This window comes from Oryctolagus cuniculus, chromosome 17, assembly GCF_051225735.1.
Source record: "Oryctolagus cuniculus isolate XC-2025 breed Fujian yellow rabbit chromosome 17, ASM5122573v1, whole genome shotgun sequence".
In the NCBI taxonomy this organism is placed as follows: domain Eukaryota; kingdom Metazoa; phylum Chordata; class Mammalia; order Lagomorpha; family Leporidae; genus Oryctolagus; species Oryctolagus cuniculus.
Window position 1 is genome coordinate 18,531,678 of NC_142883.1, and position 20,000 is coordinate 18,551,677.

The following is a 20,000-nucleotide window of genomic DNA, read 5'->3' on the forward strand; positions in this document are numbered from 1 at the left end:
CCCAGTGCCTCGGGGAGCCAGGCCTGGGGACAATGATCACGCAGGAAGGTGATGGGTCAGGAGAATGTGTGGGACCGCACAGGGCCACCCCCAAGGGAAAGACATGACTAAATAAGGGTGGGCCCACACCTCACTCTGCCCACTCAGATAAACCTCCAGGACTGAAGACTTAAATGTAAAATAACCAAGTCACAAGAAAGCAAGCAAATAGGCCCACATGCACAAGTATACATCTCCCTCGAGACAGACGGCACCCGTGATTATAAGGAAGCTGAAACATGTCCAGCGCCTAGTGACGCTGTAGCCCTCACGAGGTCCAGGGGCGACGTTTGTGGTGACACTGCTGGGTGTTCACCTGCTGTGCTGCCAGTCCTGTGAGTAGGGCACAGACAGTCGCTTACGGGACACAGTCCTGGACAATACAAGCCTCAATCTATTAGTGCTTTATGTATTTGCCACCCTGTACTTTTGGTGTTTTTTTTTTTTTTTCTTTACGATTTATTTATTTATTTGGGCCAGGCTGAAGCCAGGAGCCAGGAGTTTCCTCTGGGTCTCCCACATGGGGTGCAGGGGCCCAAGCACTTGGGCCATCTTCTACTGCTTTCCCAGGCACATTAGCAGGGAGCTGGATTGGAAGTGGAGCAGCTGGGACCCAAACTGGCTCCCATACGGGATGCCAGCGTCGCAGGCAGCAGCTTGACCTGCCACATCAAGACGCCAGCCCCCATCCGGTACTTTCTACCAGAGTGTACTCCTGCCACTTACAGAAGTTCACCATGAGACCGTGTGCTGGGCTGTGCCGGGTTGTTCCAGCCGCGGCCTCAGATACTTGATGCTCACCCTGGCTGGTGACTCTGGCACGAGGTCACAGGGAGTGGCTGACCTCTGGCCACTCAGTCCATGACGTCACACAGCAATGAAGCTGCCCACTGACACATTTCTCAGCACGTGTCCTTGCTGAGTGACTCATGGTGTTTGGGAGTATTTATATTCACACACGCACACAGCCTTACATCAAAGACGCAAAATCCAAAAGCCATAAGACTAATGACTGGTGGCCTTTGAGAAGCCCTCTGTGACAAAACAATACTAATACCCAGATCAAAAGACCACCTGAGGGGAGGGGCACGCCTTGTGTAATAGGCAAAGGGTTATGTTTCCTAATTCTAGAGATCAATAAGAAAAGCCCAGTGGGACAAATGGGCGAAAGGTCGAGCACTCACAGAAAAGACACATTCACCGGCAAAGGAAACGCAGACCGGCGGAGAACAAGGCTTGCCCGCCTCGGCTGGCCAGGCTCTGCTGCTGGCCCAGCAGACCGACAGCGGCCTCGCCCACCGGACAGCTGCTGTTCACCTGGGACCCTGGAGGCCTCTTGCTGGATTCTTCCCCCTGTGTTTACCTGAATGTGGATTCTTTCTTTTTTTTCTTAAAGAGTTGTTTTATTCATTTGAGAAGCAGAGCAACAGGGTTAGGGGAGGAGGGGGAGGAGGGGGAGGAAGTAGAGGAAGTAGAGGAGGAGAAGGAGGAGAGAGAGAGAGAGAGAGATCCTCCATCTACTTCTTCACTCCCTAAATGGCCACACAAGATCGCCAGGGCTGTGCTAGGCTGAAGCCAAGAGCCAGGGACTCATCTGGGTCTCCCACGTGGGTGCAGAGGCCCCAGCACTTGGGCCATCTTCTGCTGCTTTCCCAGGTGCACTAGCAGGGAGCTGGATCAGAAGTGGAGCAGCCAGGACTTGAACCGGCACTCCAGGACAGAATGCTGGCCTTGCTGGGCCACAACACCAGCCCCAAAAGGTTATTTCTTATGGCAAAAAAGAAATCATCGGCATGCCCATCAAAGCTCCCGTCCCTACGACACACAGACGAGCGCGAGCGTGCAGCTGGGAGACGGGGAGGGCTGCTCTCGACGTACACTCTCGAGGGACTATTTAATCAGAAGGGCAGAAAGTAGGCAGGCTGCAGGACAGCCAGTCTGTCCAGGCACGACCTTGTGTAAGCCACAGCAACCCGGGCCGGCGGCGTCCATTCCTGCCAGTTTACATTTGCATGGAGAATCCCTGGGAGGACAGAGAGCGAACAGAACACAAGACCGCGGCGACTTGGGAGCTGCTGAGAGCAGAGCAAGAAACCGGGGCCTGCGAGGCTTTTGTCACTTACTTTGTGATGTTGCTTGGATTTTTTTATAAACATTTATTTCATTTATTTGAAAGGTAGAATTAGAGAGAGAGAGAACGAGAGAGAGGTCTTCCATCTGCTGGTTCACTTCCCAAATGGCCAAAACCACCGGAGCTGGGCCGATCCGAAGCCAGGAGCCAGGAGCTTCCTCCAGGTCTCCCATGTTGGGTGCAGGGGCCCAAGCACTTGGGCATCTTCCGCTGCTTTCCCAGGTGCATTAGCAGGGAGCTGGATCGAAGTGGAGCAGCCAGAACTCAAACCAGCACCCATACGGGATGCCAGCACTGCAGGTGGAGGCTTAACTCAAACAGGCACCCACTGTAGGCTTTACCAGCTGCGATGCCTCACCAGTCCCTACTTTGATTTTTTAAAAAAGGATTTGCAAATATATTACATAGCTTAAGAAAAGGCAAGGCTGTTGGCTGGTGGACGGGCTGGAAATACAATTACAGAATAAAAACTCTTAAGAAGATTCCAGTTAAAAGGGGACTGTCTTTTAGAACTTAAAATGTATCACTGTGGCAGTCAAGGATTCAAACTTGTGGCCTGGAAGCTCTAGTGACATGGGAGCTCAAACCTCAGGACAAAGGTACTCAGAGATGGAAATAAAGAGAAAGCGCAAGACACCTGGGCGTACCGGGTGACTGGGAGGACACGTGAAAGAAAAAACCCAGGCAAAAAATCAATCTACCTAAGCTGAAAAAGGCCCGGATCTCCAGGCTGATGGGTCCTGGGGCTGCGGGTGGGAGTGAGGAGAAAGAGGGTCCCGTAGGCACACCCTAGAGAACACGGGCCGGTTAGGGACTCCAGGGAAGGCTGCTGGAGCCGTCGGTGACATGGAAAACCGGGGGACAAAAGGGAGGCAGCAGTGACCTCTGGAAGGGGAAAGCCACAGGTAAACAGCCAGCTGCAAAGCAGAAGCAATAAAATCTAGCACAGCGTGTCAGTGAGCTGTGACGTGAACAGGGCGTGGGGCTGGGCACGGCAAGCTAAGTCGCTGCTTGTGACACCTGCTTCCCGTACCGGCGTGCTGGCTGTGTCCTGGTAACTGCTTCTGTCCAGCTTCCAGCCGGTGGAAGATGGCCCGGATGGAGTCCCAGGTCCCAACAGCCTGGCTGGAGGGTGTTGGGGAGTGAATCATCAGATGGAAGATCCCTCTCTCTCTCCCTCCCTCTCTCTCTCACTCTCTCTCTCCCTCCTTGCCTTTCAAGTAAATCAATAAATCTGTTTTTAAAGAGTTAATGGCTGAAAAACAAAATACCAAGAGATATCAGGCAAACATAAAATTTGGAGTCAAATAAAATAAAAAGGAATAGAAGGGTGAAACTTAAGGTTAAACATTAAAACAAGACGATGGTAGAAAGGCATAATTCACAATTTCTGAAGACAGAGTAGTTGAAATATGCATGCTCCTAATAACACTGTAGTTCAATACAAAAAGCAAAGGCCATTATAAGCACAAGAAGAATACGAACATTTGAGTGGGAGGTTTAACAAACCTCTATCAGAATCAAAGACCAAACAAAGAATGCACGGAAACTGAAAGTATGAGTAATAGAATCAATAAACTTGATTATATACACACGAAACCTCATACCCTTGAAAAAGAAAACCAGGCTTTCCTACGTGTTTATGAAAACACAGAAAAACCCATAATCAGTGATAAAAGTGAAGATTTTACAAATCTAGAGAAAATGCAAGCTTTCTTAGTAAAACAGCACATGGCCAAATTAACTCGAGAACCAGTAGGAAGCCAGAATGGACTAATCATCGTCATTAATGAGAAAAAAAACCTGTTACTGAAAAAGTGTCAGATCCAGAGGACTGCACGGGAGGGGATGACATCACCTTCCTCCTCCAGGAAGTGTTCCCAGATTTCCTTCTCACCATCGAGATTCTGGGAGGGGGCTCCTCTGATGTACTCCCCACCCCCCACCCCCGCCCTGGGCCTGGCCGACAAACTCGCCAGCGCTCCATTGCTCTCCTGGGCCGCGAGCCACTCGAGGAGACCTTATTTTCCACGGCCTTCCAGTGGCCCGTATGGCGTCTAACATTTCCTAAGTGAACTCAGGCAGCGGGGAAGCAGGACTAGCAATGGTCAGTGCACTGTGCCATCGCTGTGGCCAGCTCCCGGCACGTGAGCCTGGGAGAGCAGAACCAAGGGAAGGAAAGCAGAACACCAACGGTAACTGGACGGAAACTGCCTCCTGTGGCCAACAGCTGCAGTGTGGTTAAATGATTTTTTTAGTGGGGGGAAAGTAATTTGCATATTCAAACAGGCCAAGGAGTGCTGGAGCAGAAGGCTGGAAGGTGTGGGGGCCGGCCCTCTGAGGGAGTGGGTCAGCCCAGGGCCCAGGGTGGACGCAGAGGCCCAGACGGGGACGCCCCTTGCGCCCGGGCCTGTCTGCATGCCGGATGGGGACTCTCCAGCCAGGAGAAGAGGACACAGGCTGGGTACCCTGGTGGCCTCCGGCTGAGCTGGACAGAGACCCCCGCAGGTCTCGCCTCGCCCGGCCAGTGGCTCTGGGAATCCCCTTAAGGCCAGAGCCCTTCCTCGGTTTCCAAGCAGAACCTCCAGACTTTAACGAGAGTCCCCTTATCTCTGGGGTCCCCAAGCCGGCAGCCCCATCTCCCCGGACACCAAGCAAAGGCCACTGCACCCTCGTTCCTCGGCCTGGCCCCGGCTCTGAACCTCTCCGACACTGGCATGGAGCCCTGAGCACATCCCAGGTCCTCTGCCTCCCCCGGTCAAGGCCATGGGCTTTCCTGCACTCCGGGGGCTGGCACTGACCACCACCGGGCTGGCATTGTGCACCGAGGCCCATCCCCCTCTGACGACTGACACTAGCAGGGCAGGTGGGCGGGGCCCAGGCCCACCCCAGGAGGTGTAGGGCTGGAGAGCGGGCCCCAGGGGATGGCTGGTGGCCTCCTGACCCACAGGGCAGCAAGGGGTGGCCAGGAATGTGGGGTGGACATGGCGGGGGGGGGGGGCTCAGGCCCCTGCTCCCTCACAGGCCAGGTCGCATGCTGGGCAGCAGGGCTCCCGGGTCAGCCTCGGTCGGCAGGTGACTCACGGAGAGGAGAGGTCAGGCCAGGTGTGAAGAAACCAGCCGAGCCACTCCGGGTGCTGCCCTGGCTGGGGGTTGGGGGCCGGGCTGTTGGGCAGAGGAGTAGGGTAAGGGGAGTCCTGGGGTTCTCGCTCCCTGCTCTTACCAGCCTTCTTTCCAGAGACCCCCTGGCTGGCTCAGAAAGGGCACAGGTGGGGCTGGGAGCCTGGCCCAGGAAGCGGGTGCCAGGCCTGACGTCCAGGGAGCAGGGGTCCCCAGGGCGTTTCGGGCAGCGACAGGGAATGGAGCAGGTGGGCAGGGGAGGCAGGGGGAGAGAAGGAAACTGCTGCTGCACGGCCCAGCCCCCAACCCGCCCGGGAGCCCAACCCCAGGGCAAGGGTCACTCACGGTTCCTGGCGGAGGAGGAAGAAGCTGGGGTCTCCCCCCGCCCGGGGCTGCTCAGGTGCGGCGCCCCCCGGGCAGCACTGTGCTGTACTCCCCTCCCGGGCGCAATGCCCTGGCAGCAGCGGCGGGCACCTGTCCAGGGCTGCAGCCCGGCTGCTATGAGGCCCTGGGGCAGGGACGGTGACCACACCTGAAATCCCGTCAGGACCACAGCCTAGGGGAGGAGCCCCAGTAGCTCCTTGCGGCTTTTGCCTGAGTGGCCTCCTGGCGTGGGGGTGGGGAGTCTTCCCGGCCTTTCCCCCCACCTCCCCCCTCAGAAGCCTTGGCCTCTGCCCTCTCCTGGGCCATCTGCTATTGCCCCCCTCCCCCAGCTGCAGGCAGCAAGGTCAGGTTTGGAACAAACCTCCTCCCCCAGGGCCCATGCCTACCACAGGGCTGAGTGCACAAGGCGCTCAGAAAAGTGTGCTGTTGGGGCCCAGGGCAACAGGGTGGCCAGCACTGAAGGTGAGACTGAGCCTGGTGGCCAGGGGGTCAGGAGGTTGGAGCTGACCTGGACGTAGCCACTCCCTGGCTGTGTGACCTTCGGCCAGTCCCTCAACCTCTCTGAACCCCTGTTTGTACCCAAGAAAAATGGGGGTGGGGAGGTGGTGCTGCCCTCGCAGCAGCTGGGAGCTTGCCCGGTACCTGGACCTTTGAGTGAGAGCCCACAGAACCGTCAGCCCCATGGGGACTGCGCCTTACCACACTGTCCCCAGTGCCCAGCTCAGTGACGTGCATACACTAGGCGCTCACTCTGGACAATCTGAATGACAGGCCACAAATACCACAAAGAGTAGGGGCCCCTCTCTCCTGGGGGGTCCCTGGCTCTGAGCTGACGTCCACCAGATGGGCACCCCTCCCCCTCCCCAGTGACTCGTGTTAGCTCCTTGCCCCTCCCTCACTCCTCCCTGTCCTCAGCCTCCTCCCCTCCAGCCCCTACCCATCCACTTAAGCGGGGGCAGCCTCCATCGGGGCCTACAAGGCCTCCCTGCTGGGCCTGGCTCTGTGACATCCACATCCTCACCTGCACTCCCCTGACCCCCTACCCTCAGCCCCCTCGACTCGTGGCCTCCTGGTGTTCCTCCGCCTTTATTGACCTTGACCTCCCCCCCCCCCCATTTCTCAGCCTCAGGGCCAGTGCTGTCCTGCTTTTCCGCCATGTTCCTTGGCTGTCACTTCCTCCCGGGCGCCTCCTTTCCTCCTTTTGTCACCTCAATCCAGGGAGCCCCATCTTTCCTCCCCCCACCCCTCCCCGCTGTCTGCCTGTGAGTACAAACCAGGAAGCTGGACCTCAGCCCGACTTCCTTCCCCCCACCCCCAGCCCACCAACCCCAGAGGACTACAGAAGTCTTGGCCACTCCTGCAGCCCTGGCCCGGGGTTCTCTGCTCAATTCCACGCCCTTCTCCGCTGAGAGCCTTCCAAGAATTCAGGATAAAGTCCAAATTCCTTGCCAGGGCCCGGCTGGGCACCACCCACTCCAACTCCATGCTCTGCTGCGAGGCCCCAAAGACACACGGCTTTCCACACCTGGCCTGTGCCCTCACACCCTGAGGACAGCTCATCTGTCCCCTCTGGCCCGCTTCCTGCTCCTGAGGGCGGGTTCCAGGGCCATGGCTGTGCCTTGGTCACCTCCAGACCTGAAAGCTTACCTGGGGCTTGGCAGGTGTTCAGTCAATGCAGTCAATGCAATGACCGAGGGAGGGAGACAGGAAGCTGCTTCCCCAGGGCTGAGAGCAGGGTGGGGTCTTTCCCAGGGGAGAGCCAATTCCCCACCCAGGGAAGCTGCTGGGGACCTGGAGTCAGGGAGACCCAGAGCTGCCACCAAAGAAACTGTGACCACAAGGGGTGAGGAGTGAGGGTGGGGGTGGCATTGCTATACCAGGAGGGCACAGAGCTGCTAAGTGGGGCCAATACCCAGGGCTCCAGAGCCTGCTCTGTGCCCCACCCTCCTCACACCGCAGCCAGCAGGGAAGCTGCAGCACCTGCAGGGGGGAGGGGCATAGGTACGACCGGCAGCGACTCTGGTAGCAGCGACACGCGGGGACAGGGGGCTCCTTCCTGCCTGGACCTAGGGTGGTGGCCCTTGGGCAGACCCGCAGAGCCTTGGCTCCTGGGTAAGGGGCTGCCGCGCCTCGCCCCTCCTCTACATTCTCTGTGCGCACGCTTGCGGGGCCATCCGCGGCGGAGCTCGCCTCCGAGAAGGGCAGACACACTCCCACAGTGACCAGGACACAGAGGGTGGAGGCGTCAGGAGGTGTGCTGCTGGGGACACAGGGACCGGCCCCGTCGCGGTCCCCGCCCCCAGGTGCGGTTCTCCGCTCTGGCCACGAGGGGGCGGGCTGCCGCGCAGACGCCCGAGGGCAGCGGCGCACGCTGGGGCCGAGGGACGCAGAGGGGCCAGGGCCAGTCTCGGTGCGCCGCGGGCTCCGTGCCCAGCAGTCCACGCCTCCTCTCCTACACGCTCCCTCTACAACCCTAGTCCTTTGCTATTGTGGTCACACTTGGGGACCCAGCGGAGTCCAACTCGAGTCTCTGTGGCTTCAAACCCCAGACTCCGCACTTGAGGGAGAAGTGGGGGCGGCTGGGTTTGCGCACCCCTGGCTCAGCCCCGGCCCGTGGCTGGCATGCGTGCTTACGGGGATCACACCGGGTACAGAGAGAAATAAACGGAGGCTCCCCAGCAGCGGAGAGAGAGGCGGCGGGGCCGACGGCACAGGGCTGGCGGCCGACGCGGGCCGGGGCTGCCCCGCCGCCGGGAACTGCTCCTGAACTCCGGGGGCTCGTGCTCTCCGGAGCACCCTGGGGATGTGAAAGTGCTATTCAAACGCGCCCTGCATTCCAGCCCCCAAGTCAACACAACCGCATTCGGAAGAGAAAGGAGAAGAAAGTCCTCGTCTCGCTGGGCTTCTTTCTGAGGCCAACTCATCTCGAGTTGACGGAAGAAGGAACCGAAATGCTGGGAGCAGACAAAAAGGGAGGCGACGCGCGACCTCCACGTCCTACAGCTCCGCGGGCCCCAGCTCCCGGGAGGAGCGCAGGCCGCGTCCTCCGGGGTTTCAGGGCTTCTGGAGGGTCACGCGGGGTCACACCTGCCGCAGGTTACAGAACGTTACGGGGGCGGCACCCTGCCAACAAGCTCATTAGCATTTCTGCGGCAGAACGAGGGCATCCCCGCCAAGCGAGCTAAATCAAGGTCATTCACCGGTTCTAGCTTGCCACCTCCTGAGCTACGGGAGCCTCTGGAAAGTGAGCTGGGCCAGGGCCAGCGGACCCCCCCCCCCCAACACACACCTCGCGTGCCCGCCTCCCGCTCCGGGCAGCCTACCTGCGTCGGGCTCTCCGCCCGCGGTGCGCCGCGCAAGTCCGGGATGGCCTCGTAGATGTTCTCCGAGTCGCTGCGCGCCAGCGGCCGCGGGCACACCCAGGAGCCCGCCACACTGCAGGCCTTGGAGCGGCCCGCGCTCCCGAGGAGGCCGGCAGGGGGCGCGGCGGTGCGCGCCAGGTCGTCCAGGGACTGCGCTGGGCGCACGGGCGCCGCGGGTCGCAGGTACAGGCTGGCGGGCAGGCCGGGCGCCGGGTGGCTGCGCTTCGCCGCCGCGCCGCGCCGCGCCGGGCCGCACAGAGAGCTGGCGCGCCCTCGGGGCTTGGCGGGGCAGCCGTCGGGCGAGGGCGCGCTCACGAACCGGTAGTCGTAGGTCAGCGGCTCCGGCGCTGAGGGGCCTGGGTGCAGCAGCGTGGGTGGAGGCGCGGCCGAGGCAGGGTCGCCGAGCGCCGGCAGCTCGCGCACGTACTGCGCGGGCAGGTAGAAGGGGCGGCCGCCGGGCTCGCGCCGCACGTGCCACCAGTGCTCGGTGCTGCGGCGCAGCAGCCTGTAGCGCTCGAGGGGCTGGATGGCGACGCGGCGCCCGTCTTTGCCGGTGTACTCGAAGGGGTGCTCCACCAGCACGTACACGTCCCCCTCGACGTCTGCCGCCATCGGGGCCGCGGCGTTTCCCTGCAGGTAGCAAGGATGCGGAGCGCAGGGGCCAGGAGCGGGAAGGGCGCCGCACTGCGGGACCAGGACTCGGGCGCCAGTCTCGATCCCGCACTCGCCGTGCGCGTTCAGGCCTCAGTTTTCCTGTAGCTGAAATGGGGACTTGCATAAAATCATCTTGGGCTCTCCGACGGCATTCCAACCGCGCCTGCATTGGGGAGGGGGGGCGGCTCTTTACTGCCCGAGAAACCTTGTTTGACCGGGGCGATTGCCCGCTGCGAGGTCTGCACCGCATCTGCCTAGAAGTGGACCGAGCCGCAGTGTCCCCATCAGCGAAGTGGGAAGAACAGCCCATTTCCCGCCGCTCGCCAGCTCCGCCTCTCCTGCGCTCTCCCGACGCCCCAGCCCGCTGCGAGGGAGACTTGGCAGCGCCCCGGGCCCGCGGGGTCAGGGATGGGGCGCTGGCTCTGGGAGGGACCCCGAGGTGCTCTACCCTGGGGCTGTCCCGTCCCTGCTCAGGCGTGGGCATCTCGACTGCCAAGGCTGGGGAACCGGTTTTCTCGGTTTCTCCTACATTCCCAGTGGCTTCGCCGCAGACCTGGCCCAAGAGCCCTACTCGCACCGCCCCCTGATCTTCGGCTCCGTCGCCGCCTCCGGAGAGAGGCTGGACCCTCGCAGCTTGCCCACCTGCCCGTGAGAGTGGCCCCTAGGCAATGCACTTTGTGGTAGTGACTGCCCCTGCGGTGCCCCCTGCAGCGGCCCCACGTCCCCACCCCCACTGCCGGCTCAGCCTGGCTCCTGTTAGGTCGGGGCAGCGCCTGCCTGTGCCTCCCTCCAGTCCTCATTCACTGCCCCCTCTCCTGCCCTGCTGAGGTTGCAGGACCCTGGGGACAGGATCTGACTGGGGGGGGGGGCTCCTCTGCTTTCTCAGTGGGCCTCAGTAGGGGAAGGAGTGTAAACTGAGGCACACACACCCTAGGTCTTGGAGGCGGGGTCAGTGAGCCGCTCAGAGCAGGGTCAGCCACCTCCGGGAGGGAGGCCCCCCTCCCTCCCTCCGCCTTCCCCTGCAGCCCAGCCGGGCACTCACGTGGGCCGACCTGGCCTCGCGGAGCGCACGGGCTGGCTGGGCGGAGCCGGCGGCTGGCTGCGGGTTAGCGCTCCACCATCTCCCGGGAGGGGATTCCAAGGGCTAGGCCGGAGAAACTGCACCGAGCAGGAGCTGGCCAGAGCAGCAGACGGAGAAGCTGGCTCAGGAGCGCTGTTCCCCAGTGCCCAGTGCAGCAGGGGTGGGAAGGAGCACCAGTGCCTGTGCCAGGGACTCCACTGGGGACGGGGCCCAGAGCTAGGGAAGCTCTGGGGAAGGGGCGCCGGCGGTCGCGAGCGGAGCGCAGGCAGGGTAGGATCCCGCCCCCGGCCCGCCTCCCTCCCCCGCCCTCTGCGGGACTAGTTGTCCCGGACCCCTGCGCGCTGTGGGTGCGGGCCCTGGGAATGCCTAGCTCCGAAGCTGGTTGCCCCACCGGGCTTTGTCATTTGAGCAAGGCCATCTGCGCCCCGAATCCCTAACTACCAAACCTTTGCAGCCCGGCTGCCAGCACTGCGCGCCCTGGGCCCTCTGCCCCCGCCAGGCCCTGTCCCGGCGCTGCCCCGATGCACCCGGCATTCCCACGGCAGGGACGCCCGCTGGAGCGCAGTTCTTGGCTCCCGGCTCCCCTCCCCGGGGAAGCGAGGGGTAAAGGGAGCGGTGGGAAAGCAAGGCGGATTCCTGGAACGCGAGAACGCACCGTAGCCAGGAGGTGGCCTGAGTCGACTGCCCGGGCTGCTCGAGCTACAGCGGCGCCCATGCCTGGGACGGCGCTGGAGACCTGGGCCTTGTCCCCTCCGCTCCCGGACGGCGGGCGGCTCGTTGCCTTCCCCTCCTCCCCAGAGGGATCCGGCCCGCCCTGCGCATCCGCCCCAGCGCGCTGGAAAAGGGAGGCGGCTCGCGGAGCTCCCGGACAGGACCAGCCACCTGCGGCACCCTTCCCCCTCGGTTCAGCGCCCCCCGCCCGGCCCTGGCGGCCCTGGCACCTCGGGGCGTCCGCTCGTTGGCCTCGCTTCCACTTGCCCCGGCAGGCGCGCGTGGGCCCGCAGTTCGGCGCTCTCTCCTCGACCGCCAGGCTCCCGCACTGCCGTGTTTCCTGTTGAACAATATAGCGAGGGAGGCACCGGCGGAGAGCGCCCGGCACAACTTCCTCCCGGGCTGGGGCTGGGCTGCGGTTGCGAGAGACAATCCCCGGTGTCCTTGCTTCCTGTCCCCTCTGGCCCAGCCCAGCGCCCCAGGAGCAAAGACGCCACCCTCTCCTCTCCACAGCTCTCAGGCTCCAGGGCCACACTTGGGTGTCTCCAGGGAGGAGGAGGCAGCAAGGCCAGGGTGTTGGCATGAGGGGGCAGGAGTCTCCCCCACCTACTTCTGGCCAGATTCCTCTGGCACTGTCCCCACCTGCTCCTGGACCCTGTGGGGGAAGTTGGTTCTGCCTCTCTGGGGAAGGCTGCCCTGTCCTCCTGGACTTGACTCTGGCTCACTCCAGACTTGGACAAGCCCAGCCTCACTGGATCCCCTGCTCTCAGGCCCCACAAGGAACAGCTGTGCGGGAAGTGGCTGTTTCAGCCACTAATGGGACAGACCCATGGGGCTCCCACCCAGGCCTTGGCCCCTCCAGACCCCACCTCATCAGAGTTGAGGCTTCAGTTGGAGCCTCAATCTCACCACACTTTCTTGAACTCTTACTTTTGCTAGGTGTTGCCCACACGGTGACACACTGTGCTGGGTAACCAAGTGTGTCCGAGGCCTGGGTGATTCTTGGAATTCTCTAGAATTCAGCAGAGCCCCTGGCTTGCTAAGAGATTGTGACAGGGCAAACCCTCCCCCACCTCCTCCTCTGGAGCCCTTCCCTAGCCAGCAGGCCAGGCAAGGCAGCAGAGGCTGGCAGTGGCTATGGTCCTCGCCTGGTGTCAGGCTGGCCTGATGTCCAACTCTGCCACTTGCTGGCATTTAGACCTTGGAGTTCCACCTTAGCCCTGCACCTGTTTTCTTTCCTGTGAACTGGGGATGGCGGCGGCTACTTCGTAAGATTGTTGGGAAGTTTGAATGGGAGGCACTGAGCACATGCCTTTACTATGACCTGAGCTCCTTGGGACTGGCCTAGGATCTACCCACCCAACTCCTGGCCTCCTTCAGGCAAAGGGGAGGAGGGAAACTAGTGAGTGTCCCCAGAGTCACTGTGCCTAAAGGCAGGGCGGCACCAGGTCCGGTGCCCTTGGCCCTCTACTGGACCAGCCTCCCCGGGTTCCTCATCTTTCCTCGGGACCTACCACCCACTCCCCCTGGGGGAAGCTGGGGCTCATAGATGGGCAGAGAATGTTGGTTTTTTCCATCTCACTTTCCTGTAACTTGATTCCCCTGAGATGTTTTTTCCTTTTGTTGTTAAAATGAATTGGGGTGAGCTTCCCCTGGCAGGGGGCCCCTGGGCAAGATCTGGAACTTCTGAGGAAGGCCAGCAGCCAAATACAGGGCAGTCTGAGCCCCAGCCCCTGAACCCCGCCCTCCCTGGACATCTTCCATTCCTGAGGTCGCACGCAGTTCAGCGTCGGGGGTCTGCCCTTTGCCAATACAGAGCAGGAAGAGGAGCTGTGGTGGCATCAGCTTCAGTTGTTATGTAGGAGGGGGCTTCAAAAACTAGGCGGACAAATGGAATTGAAAGATATGAATTTTCCATGTAGTTTTGGGAGCCCCTTGTCTGAGTGTATGTAACTCTACCCAGAGCCTGTGACCCAGAGTGGCAACAGTGGGTGCAGACCAAACGCTGTGCGTTCTCACCTCTTCTCCCTGATCACTGCTGGCACCCAGGTCCCTTGACAGCCAAGTGTCTGTCACTGAGCCCTCCCTGTGCCCAGGGACTAACTGGGTGCCACTGGATGGCAGCAGATGGCAAGGGGCCTTTCTGTCATCAGCGGCAAGGTTAGGATTCAGAAGTCAGACCAGCAATTAGAAAGATCAGCTCTTTACTGCAAAATCATTCCAAAATCATTGTTCCTTTAATAGACAGAAAAGCACTTCTCAGGGCCAGAGCCCCACTCCTCAGAAACAGCTTATTGCCTACAATCCCATTTTTAAAACAGTGTGGGCACCACTGAGGCGCACATCAGCTTTCCACTGGAGGCGAGGGGGAGGGGGAGGAGTCAGCTCATCTGACAGCGTCAGAAGCTCTTGGGCGGGGGGGGGGGGGGGGGGGCGTTCTGCTGCTCATACTCCAGAAGTGGGGGTGGGAGTGGGAGGCTTCACTTCTGCTGCCTCCTGGAATGTAGCCCCAGACCCAAGGCCCACCCCAGGCCAGGGCCTTGCCCACGCAGGGACCTGGAGCAGCGATGGCTCTGATCAGGGTGTGGAGGGGACAGGACTGATTTCCTGGGGAGGCATGGGCACATACCACTGGGGAGGGAGCGGAGAAGCTGCGGCAGCCCCTGCACTGCCTCCTCTGCTCCGCTCACACTCACCCAGCTCCGGGATTGGCGGGTGACTCAGCAGCTGAACCTCCTGACGGGGGCAGGCAGAGCTCACCCGGGGCCTCCGGGGCTGAGGGACCTGCCCAGGCCAGGACAGGCGGGGAAGGCAGCAGAGGGACCACATGCACACTTCCCCCACACCGCAAGGGTCTGAACATCAGTTTGAAAACAATCCCAGGCTCCCAGCCCCACCCCAACACCCCCTCACAGGGCGTTTGTTCCCCAGGGGCATCGTCCAGCTCTGGCAGTGTGTGAATCCATGGCTCTGTGAGACGAGGCTGAGGCTGCCCCCACACATCACACAGGGGGAGGATGAGGCTACTTCTCTACCGTGTCAGGCCTGCCCCAGCAAGGGTCAGGCAGGCAGGGGGGTGGCCTGAGATCCCGCCTGAGGTAGCGCACTGCCGTGTAGGAGTGAGAAGGCCTAGGGACGGGGTGGGCAGGGTGATACCCTTCTCTGAATCAAGGAGGGCCAAAGTGCTGCCAGTGCTGGTTTTGAGTCGTTTTCCCTTCCTGCGCAGAGGCCAAATCCCCGGGTTAGAGAAGATCCAGGGGGACTGGACACAAAGGAGGGGCTGGGTTTTTCAGGCGACAAGCCAAGGGGCAGGGAGAGGAAGGAGGCGGTCATCAGGGCTGCCTGTTCTGCAAGGCAGGAGTTTGGCACAAGGACCCAAGCTGCTGGCTGAACACAGGCGAGGGTGAAGGCAAAGCACCCAGTGCAGCCAACAGGCACTGCCTGGCAGTGGCCTCCTGCCAGCCCCCAGCCCGCCTTCAGGCCAGGCCTAAGCGGCCCTGGCACGTTTGCTCAGGGTAAGCATGCCTGCATTTCTTGGATGACTTGTGTAGGGTCAAGAATAAAAAAATATTTTCTGTTGAAATATGAAGGGGAAAAAGCCACCTTACAAAACTAGACCTTTTAATCAGGAATGTGGCATGAAAACGTCCCCCAGTGTGTGCACAGCCCTGCTGGAGGTGCTGGGACCTGGGCAAGCCAGGGCCTGGTGAATGAAGGCCCGTCCTCCCTGGGCATGGGCGTCTGCTGCGTCCCTGCCTCTTGGAGCAGAGAGGTGGTGGGAAGCCACGGGCATCACGGGGGCTTCCTGACAAGGGCAGGCAGCTGGGACACCGGTGAGACCCAGAGGGCTGGTGGCAAACCCGGCGGGGATGGTGGGGCTGCACCCTGCCTCCAGCCTCTAGGGCTGCTCATCAGGACAGGGTCAGGCGAGGGCGCTCTGCTCCTGGTACTTGCGCCGGCGGGCACAGCGGGGGCAGCCCTTCTTCACCACGTCCTGGCAGCTCTGGTGGAAGACGGTCTTGCACTCGGTACACCTAGGGAGAGAGCAGCCGGCTCTGCGTGTGCTGGTCGGGCCGGAGACTCCCTGGCCGAGGCTGTGCCCTACTGCACAGCACACCTGTGCAAATGCACAGCTCTGCTCATCCTGGCGCCGAAGCGTCTTCAGACAACGCTCACCCCCAAGCGTACGACACGCAACAGGATTCTCTGTCCTTTCAGCTTCTATAAATGCTGCTTGGGCTTCACCCCGAGTACTCCACATCTGAAAGGCCCATTCAGGGCTGAACCCTAGCCAGGAGCTACCCCCTGAGAATTAAAGCTCCCATTCTCAGTCTCCGGCAACCATGTGGGCTGAAGGCAGGTTCGAGAGGCCTCTACTAGCAATCACTACAGCAGCCCAGTGGCAGGCACCACCCACCTGGTACCCGCTTTGGCCAGGCCTTGAGCCGTCGCTCTAGGGTGGTCACTCCTCCAACTGTGCAAGCCATTTGGAGACGAGGCCCAGTGAGGCCAGCTCAGAGAGCCCACAGCCACCCGGGCCACCGATGTGGCCACAGCAGCAGAGTCCTGTGAGTCCAGGGTGTGGGCTGCTCTAGGCGACCTTGCCAGCCCTGGTCACCAGCACAGGGTGGGCACTCAGTGTGGGTGTGGGGCAAGGCGGGGTTGGGAGGCAGCTGTCTGGCTGTCCCGCATACCTGACTGTGGTGTCAAACTCAAAGGGGAAGATGATGTCGTGGTGGTGGCAGATCTGGCAGATGAAGCCGCGCTGGGTGCACAGGTCGCAGTGGTAGACGTGCTGGGAGGCGAACTCGATCAGCGCCTGGAGGAACCCTTCATACCCGCCCTCTGCGATCTGCGGGGCGGGCGAACTCCATCAGCCCTGGAGGAACCCCTCACACCCGCCCTCTGAGACCTGCGGGGCAGGCAAACTCGATCAGCCCTGGAGGAACCCCTCATACCCGCCCCTGCGATCTGCGGGGCGAACTCGATCAGCCCTGGAGGAACCCCTCATACCCGCCCTCTGCGATCTGCGGGGCGAACTCAATCAGCCCTGGAGGAACCCCTCATACCCGCCCCTGCGATCTGCGGGGCGAACTCCATCAGCCCTGGAGGAACCCCTCATACCCGCCCCTGCGATCTGCGGGGCGAGCTCCATCAGCCCTGGAGGAACCCCTCATACCCGCCCCTGCGATCTGCGGGGCGAGCTCCATCAGCCCTGGAGGAACCCCTCATACCCGCCCCTGCGATCTGCGGGGCGAGCTCCATCAGCCCTGGAGGAACCCCTCACACCCGCCCTCTGAGATCTGCGGGGCAAGCTCCATCAGCCCTGGAGGAACCCCTCACACCCGCCCCTGCGATCTGCGGGGCGAGCTCCATCAGCCCTGGAGGAACCCTTCACGCCTGCCCTCTGCGATCTGGCGAGCTCGATCAGCCCTGGAGGAACCCTTCCTACCCGCCCTCTGCGATCTGCGGGGGGCGAGTGCAGCCCAGGCCTTGGAGGCAACCGTGCCGAGTCCCCACGTGGCAGGAGCGTCCCGGGCCAGCGCCCAGGCCCCTGGGGTTACGGGACTTCCCTACAAGGCCCACATCCACTTCCCTCCTTTAAGGAAGAGCGCGCAGCTCCTCGCTTGTGACTCGGCATTTGCTGGTGTCCCTGCTTATTCTAGGGGGGCTGGGGGCTCAGTACCAGCAAGTCCTGGGGTACGGAGGGGCTGCAGACGGCTGCAGGCACCCCCTCTCCCATCTCCACTTCCAGCCCTGCACAGAGATCTCAGGGAGCGTGGCTTCCTTACCTGCTGGAGGTCAGCGACACTGAACTTGTGAGGAGACTCTAAGAGGTAATTCCTGTGGCTGAGTCTTTGAAATACAAACAAACAAACAAACCATGAGTTTCCTTAGAAGGGCTTCCAAGCACTGGGAAAACCTGTGCTGTTTGTTTTCATTCTCTCAGCACCTCTAACCAGGCGTAAATACCTCCTGCCTGGGCAGGGCAGTGGCCAAGGGCACAAAGTGGCCTGCCTGGGCTTGGGACCTGGTCTTCCAGGTAACCAACCCGCTGGTGGGACCCTGGGCAGTTACTTAACCTCTCTGAACTTTAGGTTTCCTCCCCTGACAAAAGGAGTTGTTCTGAGGATTAAATACTTTGAAGCACTTGGTACGGCGCCCAGCACACAGTAAACACATCGCTGACAACAATGAGGAGGAGGAAAGTGAACCCTAGGTGCCAGGAACTGGACTAAAGGTTTCCTAGTATCCATTCATTTAACCGCCACCATAAACCTGTGAGGCCAGTCCTAACTTCATCCCTGACCTGAGAAGCAAAGGAAACACAGAGAAGCTAAACAACCTGCCTGAAGTCACGTAGCTGGAAAGACAGAGCTGAGTGTGAACGCACGAGTCTGGCCTCATAGCCCGCGTCCTTACCCACCTCTCTGAACCCCTGTGGATGCTGGCTGTTGCAATTATCGCCACCACTACATAGCAGGAACAGTGCTGGGAACAGAAAGTGCAGACACGGCTGCTGGCCTCCTGCAGCCGCCGGTCCAGCCAAGGGACAAGCACTCAAGTATCTGGTTTTGTTGCTACAGAAGAACTGGGCCCTAAGCACAACAGAATGGGGAGAACGAGGGCTCTGCTGTTTCTGCCGCGTGGATGGCAGGGATCCCATGAGTCATGTCCCTGGGGCTGCAGAGGAAACACCTGCATGAAGTCCCCTGCCACCACACCATGCTTGGCCAAGCTTGTGTGTGTGTGTGTGCGTGTTTATGGAATGCGGACGGCAGGAGGGATCAGAGCCAGGGACACTGAAGCTTGGGGACCTGTCCCAGCATATCCCAGACATCTAGGGGCAGGATGGGGCTGGGCCTTTAGGGTTTGAGCTGAGGGATAGCTGGAATGTGGGCTTGACCATGCCTGACTCAATGGCCTTACTTGTGGTCCAGGGGGAGCCCAAGCTGGGGTGGAGATGATGAATCCCACCAAGCAGCTCGGCAGGCCACTCTGTACTTTGTGGGTTGAGCACGTTGCTGACTGGCAACTCAGTTTACCATGCTGGTTACCCCAGGAAACTTGCAGCTTTATGAGAACAGGAAGCTGTCATTTCTCACCAGGAAAACATGCTGGGGGCGGGGAGAGGTTGGCAGCACGCAGGCTGGCCCCGAGCTGGCAGGAAGGGCGGGGCTCACCTGGATGGAGTCCTGGCTGTTTTCTGCCCTCTAGGCGCAGGGGTGAAGCCCGTGAGCTAGGCCAGGGCCTTCCCCATAAGTCATTGTTCCCTGCACCCATTACACCCAAGGCAAGGCCTTGTAACTGGTTTCTCTGTAATACTCAGTTAAAGCAGAAGGGAGAGGGACCTTATCCTGGCCCACAGGAGAATGCATGAGCCCTGGGGCCTCAGTTTCTCCATTCACCAAAGGAGAAGACGTCTGTCCTGTCTGGGGAGGGACCAGAGGAACCTTGGGGCTTTTTGGGAGCCAGTGGAAGGCAGAGGAGGAGGCTGCATCTTAAGTCTCGTCACAGACACCAATGGGGTGGGCCAGGCCAGGGCCGGGAGATAGGTGAGATGTGTGTTGGTGGGCGGCAGAGTGCTACCCGTCTTCTCCTCTCCCCAGCCATCAGCAGCAGTACCCCAGGCCTGGCGGGGACATGGCCGTGGGCAGCGCTGTGTGGTCCTTCCTAAGGCTGGAGGCCTCTCTTGAAGACCCAGCCAGGCTGCTGGCACTTGCAGAGGTCTCCTCTGCAACCTCATCCCTACCCCATGACCTGCCCACGTGTCCTCCCCCCTCTTCCTCTCGGGACCTGCCCTGGGGCGTGGCTTCCCCAGCACCTGGGTTAATGCTCCACCAGCTGCCTGGCTGGTGCTCTGCCCACCACGGCTACGGGAGAGGCCTTTTCTAAGCTGCTACTCAAACCGCGCCAGTTTCATGCTCAGAACCTTCAACAGCGCCTCCCTGGAGCCAGATGAACTTTAGGAGTCTTCAGTATGGCAGATAAGAGTTCCAAGGCCTGGCTGTTGTACCCGGAGCCAGCAGCCCGGAGCCTCTCGGGTCACTTCCCACCACGGGTCCCTTAGCCAGGAAAATCAGCCTCCCCATGCCCCTTCTTCTCTAGTTGTCTTCCTAAACCTCAGTCTAATACATGAGGGCATCGCGAAAAGTTTGTGACAAATGGGGGGCTGGTTCCTGTCCCAGCTGCTCCACTTCCAATCCAGCTCCCTGCTAATGGCCAGAGAAAAGCAATGGAAGATGGCTCAAGCGCTTGGTCCCCCGCACCCACGTGGGAAACGTGGAAGAAGTTCCTGGCTTCGGCCTGGCCTAGCAGCCATTTGGGGAGTGAACCAACAGATGGAAGATCTAACTCTGACTTTCAAAATAAACAAATAAATCTTAAACAAAATTCTGTTACACTAAAAGAAAATTATTTTTGAAATTGTGAAGTCCCTCATGTAGGGGATACTACTGGTATGGGACAACTGTTTCCATGTGTTGTGTCCACAGAGGGAAATTTCCTTTATAAATTC

General features: G+C 60.6%; 2 protein-coding genes across 10 annotated transcripts in view; both read right to left on the reverse strand.

Annotated features, from left to right (window-relative positions):
* ARHGAP27 (Rho GTPase activating protein 27) overlaps positions 1-11,919 on the reverse strand; it is a 30,552-nt gene extending 18,633 nt beyond the window's left edge. For 2 of the 5 annotated variants that reach the window (XM_008271592.5, XM_051825759.3), the window contains exons 1-2: positions 11,713-11,919; positions 8,998-9,853 (exon numbers count right to left, since the gene is read on the reverse strand). In XM_008271592.5, the coding sequence (XP_008269814.2) occupies positions 8,998-9,648 (651 nt within the window). In that variant the 5' untranslated portion in view covers positions 9,649-9,853; positions 11,713-11,919. Of the gene's footprint in view, positions 1-8,997; positions 9,854-10,732; positions 10,865-11,426; positions 11,690-11,712 lie in introns of those variants that run through there. The other 3 variants (XM_089316941.1, XM_089316940.1, XM_051825762.3) reach the window with 3 other exon arrangements.
* A 1,750-nt stretch (positions 11,920-13,669) lies between these two features.
* Positions 13,670-20,000, reverse strand: part of PLEKHM1 (pleckstrin homology and RUN domain containing M1) — a 52,060-nt gene continuing 45,729 nt past the window's right edge. For 2 of the 5 annotated variants that reach the window (XM_002719439.6, XM_008271589.5), the window contains exons 10-12: positions 17,275-17,338; positions 16,177-16,334; positions 13,670-15,516 (exon numbers count right to left, since the gene is read on the reverse strand). In XM_002719439.6, the coding sequence (XP_002719485.3) occupies positions 15,405-15,516; positions 16,177-16,334; positions 17,275-17,338 (334 nt within the window). In that variant the 3' untranslated portion in view covers positions 13,670-15,404. The other 3 variants (XR_016223579.1, XM_008271586.5, XM_008271588.5) reach the window with 3 other exon arrangements.